Source organism: Oncorhynchus keta, chromosome 33, assembly GCF_023373465.1.
Source record: "Oncorhynchus keta strain PuntledgeMale-10-30-2019 chromosome 33, Oket_V2, whole genome shotgun sequence".
Classification (NCBI taxonomy): domain Eukaryota; kingdom Metazoa; phylum Chordata; class Actinopteri; order Salmoniformes; family Salmonidae; genus Oncorhynchus; species Oncorhynchus keta.
In genome coordinates this window covers 640728-653544 of record NC_068453.1, presented here as the reverse complement: position 1 = coordinate 653544, position 12817 = coordinate 640728, and the positions used below count along the sequence as shown (strand labels likewise).

The 12817-nt window shown below is 41.4% G+C and overlaps 1 protein-coding gene across 1 annotated transcript; it reads right to left on the bottom strand.

Moving 5' to 3' along the window:
* Positions 1 to 7249: 7249 nt before the first annotated feature.
* Positions 7250 to 12416, bottom strand: LOC118366015 (uncharacterized). Its single transcript, XM_035748316.2, has one exon. The coding sequence runs from the start codon at positions 11983 to 11985 to the stop codon at positions 11206 to 11208; it is 780 nt and encodes a 259-aa protein (XP_035604209.1). The 5' UTR covers positions 11986 to 12416; the 3' UTR covers positions 7250 to 11205.
* Between the last annotated feature and the right edge of the window lie 401 nt (positions 12417 to 12817).

Below are 12817 nucleotides of genomic sequence, written 5' to 3'. Positions count from 1 at the left end.
CCTGAACCAGCCCTACTCCCAACTGAAGAAGGAGGTGAGGAGCATTGTGTTGAATTATATGCCCGTTGCCATAATTGCAGGTACTGCAAAGCAGAGGACAGGAATGTGATTCTCCAGTCAGGAAAAATCTCACTTGACACAGAGACTGCCAATATCAGAGCCTTGAAGGAAAAGATGCACGCTCTTAGAGATTAACTTTATATCCCAGGACAAATTATTTAGCAACAGCGAGCTAGCTTTTGTGTCCTGTGTGTGTGTGTGTGTGTGTGTGTGTGTGTGTGTGTGTGTGTGTGTGTGTGTGTGTGTGTGTGTGTGTGTGTGTGTGTGTGTGTGTGTGTGTGTGTGCATGGACGTAGGAGCCGGGAGCCCCCCAATGTTAGAAGCAGGTAAAATACCCTCCCCCCTGCCACAATAATAATATTTTTATTTTTATTTCACTATACTTTTTTTTGAGGAACTTTTGTTTTGAATAGGTCTCTGCTGCTGGAATGTGAGTCACTACCCCCACCTCCACTGACTGCTTCATTCTCACTCTCGGTTGTTACAAGCAGTGTGTGAGTGAGAGAAAAAGTACTGTGCAGCATCACCATCATTACGCACCTCACCGAGGAAAGTTGGCAAGAACAAAGTAAGTTCAAATAAAAAATGTATGAATGTGAATAAACTTTGATATGTTAGAACGGACGTGAGTTCTCCAGGCTAGTAGCTATACGGTTTAAGTCATTTGTAGCTGTGTCAGTTTTTATCTAACTAGTTAACGCTATGTTTTATATAACTAGCTACTTTCTGGCTGTGTGAAAACTGATAGTGAATGTTTTGAAGCCCAGAATACTTGCTAGCTACAGAATAACTGGCATAGTGACAATCACTGACACAGCTACATAACCTCAACAACACTATCAACAAGGCAGGTGCTACAGGCCCTAGTTTTGTCACACCTAGACTACTGTTCAGTATTGTGGTCAGGTGCCACAAAGAGGGATTTAGGAAAATTGCAGTTGGCTCAGAACAGGGCAGCAAGGCTGGCCCTGAAAAGTGCATAGAGAGCTAACATTAATGACATGCATGTCAATCTCTCATGGCTCACAGTGGAAGAGAGGTTGACTACATCACTACTTATTTTTGTAAGCGGTGTTGACAAGTTGAATGTACCGAGCTGTCTGTTTAAAATACTTGCACACAGAGGTCTCTTCACCGTCCCCAAGTCCAGAACAGACTATGGGAGGTGCACAGTACTACATAGAGCCATGACTACATGAAACTCTATTCCACATCAGGTAACTGATTGAAGCAGTAGAATCCGATAAAAAAAAACTGGTAAAAACACCATTTATGGAACAACGGGGACTGTGAAGAGACACACACACAAAGGTACAGACACATGCATACGCATACATTGTGATATTGTTGTATTGTGGTTTTATACATTTTGTATTGTAGATATGTAGTGGTGAAATAATGTTATATGATGTATTGTTTTATATTTTGTTTTATATGTAATGTACGCGCTTTAATATGTTTGGACCTCAGGAAGAGTAGGTGCTGCCTTGGCAACAGCTAATGGGGATCCCTAATAAATACAAATAGGGTCAGCAAGTTAGCAATGGATGTGCCACCATTCAAGAAAAAAAGAGGACATAAGAGTTATTTTCAAAGGAGAGCAAAAGACTGTGAATAAGGTTCTTGGCAACTGCCAGTACACTACCCCTGGCAAAGTAGCTGGCAAATTTGAGTAATTTCATCTCAGATGTCTTTATTTAATCACATGATTATGAGTCATGAAGGTGTGTTCCATGTGTTAAGACTTTGGTGCTATCATGATCATGGCAGGTGCGTGACAGCCATGAACAGACATACAGGCAGAGAGGGAGAGAACACAAACCAACGGGTAAGATAGTGAGAAGTGCCTCTCCAAGCTCATAGAGTTCATAGACTGAGGATCTGTCATAGTGTGAATCATTCTGAATGATCATATATGATCTCTGATGAAATGATTAGCAGTTTAAGTCTAGAGGGTGTATTGGGTGTGTTAACTTCATGCAGGGGAGAGGCAGCCATGATGATATTTATTTTTGATAATTGTGTCGAGTTTGACCTTTCATGCCTACATTTTTTTATTAAAGCAGTTTTTAACTTTGTATGTTAGCTCTGGTGAATTGGTTTCTATTTCAATCTCGTATGACACGGGCAATATTGGATTACTGCATTCAGCAATAACCGACTAAGATTAATTTCAAAGAGGAGTCGTGATAGAAAATGCAACGTTTTGCAGCGACTGGAGCAGATTGAAGCAGCAACGTTGACGAATGTCATAACAACGGGGAAATGGACAGACAAATACAGGAATTTTGGAATGACTGAAAACATCCGTGGTTGACCACATTGCAAATGCTCAAAGGGAATTGAAGAGCCTGAGTGTCTACATTGCCACAGGACTTACCTCAAGCACAATTAGAGATAAATCAACAAGTGGAGATGCTGCTGCAAGTTGAGAGAAATACAATCTCACAGGCAGTAGTGGTGAGTGGGTAAAAACACCGGGGAAGCCAATTCAGAAAAAAGCCATATTATAACCTGTGTTATAATGTGTTTTGCTAATTGCGTTGTTTGCTCTATAACCTGTTTGTTTATATGCCTTGACACCGCGATATGTAGACCTAAGGCCGAGACAATAACAAGACAAAGTGGCAGAATAAATTCAACCACACATTTGTTTCATTACAAAACTGGAGAGCAACATCTGTCCAGTGAAGTCCACAAAACATGTTGCATGTAACAAACAGTTACATAACCTACATTATGGTCAAGCATTGTAATCTTTCTGACATTGATTTAGAACCAAGGAGATTTACCGCAAGTAGCAAAGAGAACAGGAGCTGCCACATCATATTCCAAAACAGTTTTAACTTCAACATCTCATCACCTATGCTTAGTCTAATACAGTGACAACAAAAAGAAACAAAAAAAAATATTTAGTTGTGACAGTGTTTCCTTGCAAAGTTTGGATTTTGGATCCCGCAATGCGATTAGCCTCAGTTGCTGTGACCGCTACTATCTGTCCTGGGATCCTACCAGACCAAAACCTCTGAAGTATTTTGCCGTACCTGGCTACTAGCCTAGCTGGTAGCTATCAGTATCAAGCTAGCAGGGAAGCAATTAGCCCATGTGGTTGGGACCGCGGCGGTGTCCCACGCTAATTGTGTCTGTATTCCATGCTGCTTTTTCCCTGCAACCTGACCTGGCTGGAACTGCATTTTATAGCTACACCAATGTTAGCCGACGCTGCTACAAACAGGATGTGAAAAGACTGATTTTGTGCTCTCCGCTGTGAGAGGATTTAAAGGAGGACACATATTTCTGCTTTTCGGATTTTACAATTTGTGTGAGCTCTTTTTATTCACTTAGTTCAGAATTATATGGAAGGAGAGAGACAAGGAAGCCTAGCTAGCCTAGATGGCTGGCAGGCTTAAATGGAGGTCGCTATTGAACGTTTTCAATGCTGCAGCAGCTGTGTTTATTTTGGTTTATTCCGGGACAGAGTGGACCGCTTAGACTTTCAATGTAACAACTGTTTGCTTGCAGAGGACTACAGGGGCAAAGTGGCTACTCTTATCAAACAATTAGTGAACCTACACAAGCTACTGGGGAATCCATGCTCACCTGGTTTTTCTTCTTGTCTACCCCAGACGCCACTCTTAGTGCAGCACAATCTTTTTATCATCAATGTCTCTCCGCCAATCATCAGTTCTTTGTGTAAGTTCTGTGCTTGTTATATGTCCTTCCCTATAAGCATGCTGAAAGTCTGTTGTTTAATTTGTTTACTGTAAAATAACATTGTATCTGGTCAAACACCATTATTTCCAAAAGTTTACTAAGGGTTGGTAACAAGCTGATTGGTCGGCTGTTTGCATTTGTATTTATTAGGGACACCCCTTAACAGCGGGGACACAGTCACAGAAACACATATGCATTATTAGACACGCACTCTACACACACGTATACATGGATTTTGCATTATAGATATGTGATAGTAGATAAGTGGCCTGAGGGAACACACTTAATGTGCTGTGACTCTTTCTGGGGTCCAGCAACATTAAGACAGATATATACAATTTAAGATATTATGTAACATTTCATCACACTTTTCACAACACATTAAGTGTGTTCCCTCAGGCCACTTCTCTACTATCACACACTTTCTAGTAGGCTTAGATTGAACATATTGCAAAAAGGAGTGGCAATATCGACCGCTATTATCCCCAGTAATTTTCCATCAAAGTTGTCAGACCCCGGTGGCTTGTCATTGTTTATAGACAAAAATATTTTTTCATCTTTTCCACACACACTACGGATTTCAAAATTACAATGCTTGTGTTTCAGAATTTGGTCAGTTATTCTAGGATGTGCAGTGTCTGCATTTGTTGCTGACATGTCTTGCCAATGAAAAAAAATAATTAAAATAGTTGGCAATTTGACATGGTTTTGTGATGAATGAGCCATCTGATTCAACGAATGATGGAGCTGAGTTTGACTTTTTTTCCAAAAATCAGAGCTTGGAGAAGCCTAATTTCTGTGACTAAACAGTCACATGGAATTTGACCAGCTTCATGACTCGTGACTGCCGGTGTGGCGGTAATAAGGTCACCGCCACAGCCCTAGGTGTTCCTAATGTTTGGTATACTCAGTGAATACAGTTGATGTCGGAAGTTTACATACACAGGTTGGAGTCATTAAAACTAGTTTTTCAACCAATTCACAAATTTCTTTCAACCACTCCACAATCTATTGTTTTGGCAAGTCGGTTAGGACATTTATTTTGTGCATGACACAAGTCATTTTTCCAACAACTGTTAACAGACAGATTATTTTACTTATAAATCACTGTATCACAATTCCTGTGCGTCAGAGGTTTACATACACTAAGTGGACTGTGCCTTTTAGAAGCTTCTGATAGGCTAATTGACATCATTTGAGTCAATTGGAACAGTAAAACGAGTCCTATATCAACATAACCTGAAAAGCCGCTCAGCAAGGAAGAAGCCACTGCTCCAAAACCGCCATAAAAAGCAATGCTACAGTTTGCAACTGCACATTGGGACAAAGATCGTACTATTTGGAAAAATGTCCTCTGGTCTGATGAAACATAAATAGAACTGTTTGGCTGTAATGACCATCGTTATGTTTGGAGGAAAAAGGGGGAGTCTTGCAAGCCGAAGAACACCATCCCAACCGTGAAGCACGGGGGGTGGCAACATCATGTTGTGGGGGTGCTTTGCTGCAGGAGGGACTGGTGCACTTCACAAAATAGATGGCATCATGAGGCAGAAAAATTATGTGGATATATTGAGGCAACACTCAAAACATCAGTCAGGAAGTTAAAGCTTGGTTGCAAATGGGTCTTCCAAATGGACAATGACCCCAAGAATACATCCAAAGTTATGTCAAAATGGCATAAGGACAACAAAGTCAAGGTATTGGAGTGGCCATCACAAAGTCCTGACCTCATTGTTTCCCACAATAAGTTGGGTGAATTGTGGCCCATTCCTCCTGACTGAGCTGGTGTAACTGAGTCAAGTTTGTAGGCATTCTTGCTCGCACACACTTTTTCAGTTTTGCCCGCAAACTTTTTGTGGAAGGCTACCTGAAATGTTTGACCCAAGTTTAACATTTTTAAGGCAATACTACCAAATACTAATTGAGTGTATGTGAACTTCTGACCCACTGGGAATGTGATGAAAGAAATAAGAACTGAAAGAAATCATTCTCTCTACTATTATTCTGACATTTCACATTCTTAAAATAAAGTGGTGATCCTGACTGACCTAAGACAGGGAATTTTTACTTGAATTAAATGTCAGGAATTGTGAAAAAACTGAGTTTAAATGTAGTTGGCTAAGGTGTATGTAAACTTCCGACTTCAACTGTATATCACAGAAACGTCCACCAAAAGAAAATATAAGAATCAAGATTAAACCTCAAATGACCACTGGCCCATAGGAATGTATGTAGCCTTAGAAATAAGGTTCATGAAATCAATAACTTGCTAACATCAGATAGCATTCATATAGCAGCCATTTATGACACTCACTTAGATAATTAATTGTGATGATACAGCAGTAGCAATACAATGATATAACATCTATAGAAGTGACAGATATGCTTATGGGGGATGTGTTGCTGCATATATTCAGAGCCATATTCCTGTAATGCTTAGAGAACGTCTTATGTCAAGTGTTATTGAAGTGTTGTGGTTGCAGGTTCACTTGGCACATCTAAAACCTTTTCTTTTGGGGTGTTGCTATAGGCCACCAAGTGCTAACAGTCAGTATCTAAATAATATGTGTGAAATGCTTGATGGTATATGTGATGGAAACAGAGAGGTCTACTTTCTTGGGTACCCGAATATTGACTGGTTTTCCTCAAGCTGTCGGCTCAAGACTAAGCTTCGTAATGTAACCAGTGCCTGTAATCTGGCTCAGGTTATTAATCAACCTACCAGGGTGTTTCTAAACACTATACAGGAACAAGATCATCGACATGTATCGATCCCATTTTTACTAATACTGTAGATTACTGCACCCATTGGATGCAGTAATCACAATATAGTGGCTATATCCAGGAAAGGCAGAGTTCCAACAGCTGGGCCTAAAATAGTGTATAAGAGATCATACAAAAGATTTTGCTGTGACTCTTATGTGGATGATGTTAAAAATATTTGTTGGTCTGATGTGATTAATGAGGAGCATCCAAACACTGCACTTGATTAATTTATGAAATTGCTTTGTCCAATTATTTATAAACATGCACCTGTTAAGAAACTGACTGTTCGAACTGTTCAGGCTCCATGGATTGATGAGGAATTAAAAATTTGTATGATTGAATTTGGGGCAAAATGAGTGGCTAATAAGTCTGGCTGCACATCTGACTGGCTTACTGCAAATTGAGAAATTATGTGAATAACTCAACAAAAAGAGGAAGAAACTGTATTATTAAGCCAAGAACGATGATTTAAACAATTATGGAAGAACAACTTGAGCACTTTAAATTAAATTATGGGCAGAAAGACAAATTCAACTCTGTCTTTCATCGAATCAGATGGCTTTATTCATCACAAAACCATTTGATTTAGCCATTTATTTTACTGAATACTTCATTGGCAAACTGGGCAAACTTAGGCAGGACATGCCAACAACGAACAGTGACAATTGTATTCATGCATAAAGAAAAATTAAATAAAAGCATTGCAGTCTGAATTTTGTAAAGTTTTCTATTTATTTATTTAATCAGGCAAGTCAGTTAAGAACAAATTCTTATTTACAATGACGGCCTACCAAAAGCCAAAAGGCCTCCTGCAGGGACGGGGGTTTGGGATTAAAAAATAAAAATAAATAAAATATAAATATAGGACAAAACACATCACAACAAGCGAGACAACTCTGCATAAAGAGAGACATAAGACAACATAACAAGCAGCAACACATGACAACACAACATGGTATCAGCACAATACATGGTACAAACATTATTGGGCACAGACAACAGCACAAAGGGCAAGAAGGTAGTGACAACAATACATTACACAAATCAGCCACAACGGTCAGTAAGAGTGTCCATGATTGAGTCTTTGAATGAAGAGATTGAGATAAAACTGTCCAGTTTGAGTGTTTGTTGCAGCTCATTCCAGTCACTAGCTGCAGCGAACTGAAAAGAGGAGCGACCCAGGGATGTGTGTACTTTGGGAGCCTTTAACAGAATGTGACTGGCAGAATGGGTGTTTTATGTGGAGGATGAGGGCTGCAGTAGATTTCTCAGATAGGGGAGAGTGAGGCCTTAGATGGTTTTATAAATAAGCATCAACCAGTGGGTCTTGCGACAGGTATACAGAGATGACCTGTTTACAGAGGAGTATAGAGTGCAGTGATGTGTCCTATAAAGAGCATTGATTGCAAATCTGATGGCCAAATGGTAAAGAACATCTAGCCGCTCGAAAGCATTTGGGTGGGGGTTATTTGGGGGTTATCCTAAGATAATAGCATTGTTTGCTTTCGCCGAAAAGCCTTTTTGAAATCTGACATGTTGGCTGGATTCACAACAAGTGTAGCTTTAATTTGGGTGGGGGTTTATTCGATTGCTTATGAATTCTAAGAATGCAGCCGCCTTCCGGACCCTTTTTTTCTCTGCCTTTACCACACGCAAATGAGCCTGTCCCCGGGAAAGCAGTATGTCATTGACGTTAAAGGAAAAAAAGGACTCTGATGTCCAGAAGTTCTTTTCGGTTATAAGAGACGGTAGCAGCAAAATTATGTACAAAATAAGTTAATAAAAAAAAAAGTTACAAACAACACAAAGAAAAAAAAACACAATTTGTTAGGGACACGTAAAACGTGAGCCTTCTTCTCCGGCGCCATCTTTGCTCAGTGATTTGTTTGTGTTAATGTACAGTCATGGCCAAAAGTTTTGAGAATGACACAAATATTAATTTCCACAAGGTTTGCTGCTTCAGTGTCTTTAGATATTTTTGTCAGATGTTACTATGGAATAATGAAGTATAATTACAAGCATTTCATAAGTGTCTAAGGATTTTATTGACAATAACATGAAGTTGATGCAAAGACTCAATATTTGCAGTGTTGACCCTTCTTTTTCAAGACCTCAGCAATCCACCCTGGCATGCTGTCAATTAACTTCTGGGCCACATCCTGACTGATGGCAGCCCATTCTTGCATAATCAATGCTTGGAGTATATCAGAATTTGTTTTGTTTTTTGTCCACCTGCCTCTTGAGGATTGAGCACAAGTTCTCAATGGGATTAAGGTCTGGGAGGTTTCCTGGCCATTGACCCAAAATATCACTTTTGCCTTATGGCAAGGTGCTCCATCATGCTGGAAAAGGCATTGTTCGTCACCAAACTGTTCCTGGATGGTTAGGAGAAGTTGCTCTCGGCGGATGTGTTGGTACCATTCTTTATTCATGGCTGTGTTCTTAGGCAAAATTGTGAGTGAGCCCACTCCCTTGGCTGAGAAGCAACCCCACACATGAATGGTCTCAGGATGCTTTACTGTTGGCATGACACAGGACTGGTAGAGCTCACCTTGTCTTCTCCGGACAAGCTTTTTTCCGGATACCCCAAACAATCGGAAAGGGAATTAATCAGAGAAAATGATGAGCAGTTCAAATCCCTGTACCTTTTGCAGAATATCAGTCTGTCCTTGATGTTTTTCCTGAAGAGAAGTGGCTTTTTTGCTGCCCTTCTTGACACCAGGTCATCCTCCAAAAGTCTTTGCCTAACTGTGCGTGCAGATGCACTCACACCTGCCTGCTGCCATTCCTGAGCATGCTCTGTACTGGTGGTGCCCCGATCCCGCAACTGAATCACCTTTAGGAGACGGTCCTGGCGCTTGCTGGACTTTCTTGGCCACATGAAGCCTTCTTCACAACAATTGAACCGCTCTCCTTGAAGTTTTTGATGATCCGATAAATGGTTGATTTAGGTGCAATCTTACTGGCAGCGATATCCTTGCCTGTGAAGCCCTTTGTGTGCAAAGCAATGCTGTTTCCTTGCAGGTAACCATAGTTGAAGAACAATGATTCCAAGCAACACCCTCCTTTTGAAGCTTCCAGTCTGTTATTCAAACTCAAACAGCATGACAGAGTGATCTCCAGCCTTGTCATTACCAACACTCACACCTGTGTTAACGAGAGAATCACTGACATGATGTCAGCTGGTCCTTTTTGTGGCAGGGCTGAAATGCAGGGGAAATGTTTTTCGGGGATTCAGTTCATTTGCATGGCAAAGAGGGACTTTGCAATTAATTGCAATTCATCTGATCACTCTTCATAACATTCTGGAGTACATGCAAATTGCCATCATACAAACTGAGGCAGCAGACTGTGAAAATGTATATTTGTGTCATTCTCAAAACTTTTGGCCAGGACTGTATACTTCTAAACCAATTTACTCCCACTCAATCTGAGCAGTGATTATGTAAATGTCTGCCTTGCTCATGCTCTAATTGGATCTAAGGTTGATCAAATCAATTTCCAGGTAACTTAAAAAATGAATATTTTTCTCAACGAGACCTGTTGAAATAATATGTGTAGTGGCTAAAGTCTCCTGCACTATTCAGGTGCAAGCTTAAACGATTCCCTTCAATGTGTGTGTAATTTGCCTCAATGGAAGGAAATTAGCACCTTCACTGAAAGCAGCCATTGAGAAAACAGCACGATATTCTCTCTCCCTCCCTTTTTCTACTCTCTTTTTCTGCACTTCAGCATTATGAATGTGCTGTACAGTATGTCGTCATTGAACTTGCCTCAATCTGTGATCCATATGGAAAAAGGGTACAGCTTTTGATAATATAACCCTCATTCAAAACAACACATTAATGTCATAAGGAAATACACTGTAATAACATTGCGACAAGGTTATATTTCCTGTAGAAATAATTCATAATCGAGTTTTAATGAATTGCATATTCACTGAGATGGGAAATTGTTGTGTGGCACATCAGAACACAATCTTAAAAAAGCATTGATAAAGTTGGATGGATTTCTGAACCAAATTTGAGTACCATTTGTCATGGGCTCAAAGGACCACCAAAGAAGGAAAATGGACACTAGATAGAGTATATTATGATAATCCAGAAACACTCAGCACAGTGCAGTTTGCTTGGACAGGTAGTTAGTATCTGTCAGTCAGTTCCAACAATCTCCAATCTTTTATGGTCCTCATTGTCCCAGAAGCCTGTCTGACTGGTTGCTAATCACCCACCCCCTTCCCCCAACAAAGTCACACACAGATAAACAGATGGGTCGACAAACCAACCCAGGCCAGTGGATGGTGAACGGGTGACGTCTTCAATAGGTCAGTGAAGAACCAAATGAGATATACAGAACAGACTATATTTAATGTCAAATGTTTGTCATTACATACCCATAAAATGTACTTTCCACATTTCTCCACTTAAGAAACAAAGTTGCCTCCTCTGCTATTCTAATCCGATATGTCCTTAGCATTTCGCAATTTGTAAGCCAAGTTTATTGCAGTTGCCCCTGTCTTCAGACAGTGTTCTACAGTGCACAGCCATGCCTGATATTGCTGCTTTTATTGTTATCTACTGTAGGTCGCACGCACAGTTGTCAAAGTTCTGTGGTTGGCTAGGCGAAGGATGTGGTTGTTCTGCTGGAGTTTCAGTACTCTTAGGGTCAAGTCCCGCTTGGGTCTTTGTGCTGCTTGGATGAAGTTCTGGTTTCGGTCTCTGTACTGATTTGATGAAGTCCTGGTTGGGCTTTTGTGCTGCTTGAATGAAGTCCTAGTTGGGATTCTGTGCTGCTTGGATGAAGTCTTGGTTGGGTCTCAGGTCTGATAATGTTTTCTGTGGGTTGATGTGTATGCTGGGTCTTCACAGCCGCCCTACCCAAGATGCGGTGGGGCTCTCTCACACACACTCCACAGTTCTTACCGTGTCCCGCCTTCAACATCTCCCTGCTCCGCGCCTCCTGTATCCTCTGTATCCTCCACTTGCGCCCCCTGCCTCTGACACCGTTGCCTGCAGCACTCTTGCCATCCCTCTGTCTCTGTGGCTCGGCGGCATCCTGCGGCTGGCACTGCTGGCCCAAAGAAGTGGCCAGGTCGGAGTGGGACGATGTGCTGTCGATGAGCCTCCTCCCCAGGGCCAGCGGTCTCACAGGCAGGTCCAGGCGCAGGCGCTTCCAGAAGCGAGAGGTGGACGACTCCGACTGGGGTCCCCTCCAGGTGATGGTGGCAGTACTGCGGCGTAGCTGCTTGGCCTCAGTGCAAGAGGCCAGTAGTCTCGGGAGGGGGCTGTAAAGGATGGTGATGATGTGGGCATGGCAGGTGAGCTGGATGTAGAGGCCCAGGCGACACTCCAGCAGGCTGACACTCTTCTCTGTCAGGTAGGTGGGGCTCAGGACCACCAGGAGATGACGGCTTGACCGCATACACCTGAGGACAGCCTCTGACATATCTAGGGGAGAGAGACTCACCTTAGAACCTACCAGGATGGCACAATGACACTATGGGCAACATTCAATAAAACCGCATTGCGCTATTTAAAGATACACTATGTGCGTTTAGTTGCTGACTGTTTACATCAAAATTTTGGATTGAATACGCAAATGTAAACATGTCTTATCTCATTAAATCACACAAATACTTAATTTTAGGGAAACAAACATACAGTGGGGAGAACAAGTATTTGATACACTGCCGATTTTGCAGGTTTTCCTACTTACAAAGCATGTAGAGGTCTGTAAATGTTTGTCAATTAATTACTTAAAAATCATACAATGTGATTTTCTGGATTTTTGTTTTAGATTCCGACTCTCACAGTTGAAGTGTACCTATGATAAAAAATTACAGACCTCTACATGCTTTGTAAGTAGGAAAACCTGCTAAATTGGTAGTGTATCAAATACTTGTTCTCCCCACTGTATATGATTTTGCGGGGAGGAGAGGTAGAGGTAGGCTCCTGCCTCTCCTCCCCACTGCTACTAGGCTCCTGCCTCTCCTCCTCTCCTCCCCACTGCTACTATTTCTGTCTATTTAGGGGAGACATTTTTGCTGAAGAGCACCCCTACAAGGCACAAATTCTGTTTTGCAAAAGCTGTTTTGCTATCACAGACTGTAATATGTTCCGGGATTCTTCCTATGGCATTGAGGTGTACACCACATCACATCAGGCTTCATCAATGAATGCATCGATGACGTCGTCTCCACAGTGACCATACGTACATACCCCAACCAAAAGCCATGGATTATAGGCAACATCTCCACTGAGCTAAAGGCTAGAGCTGC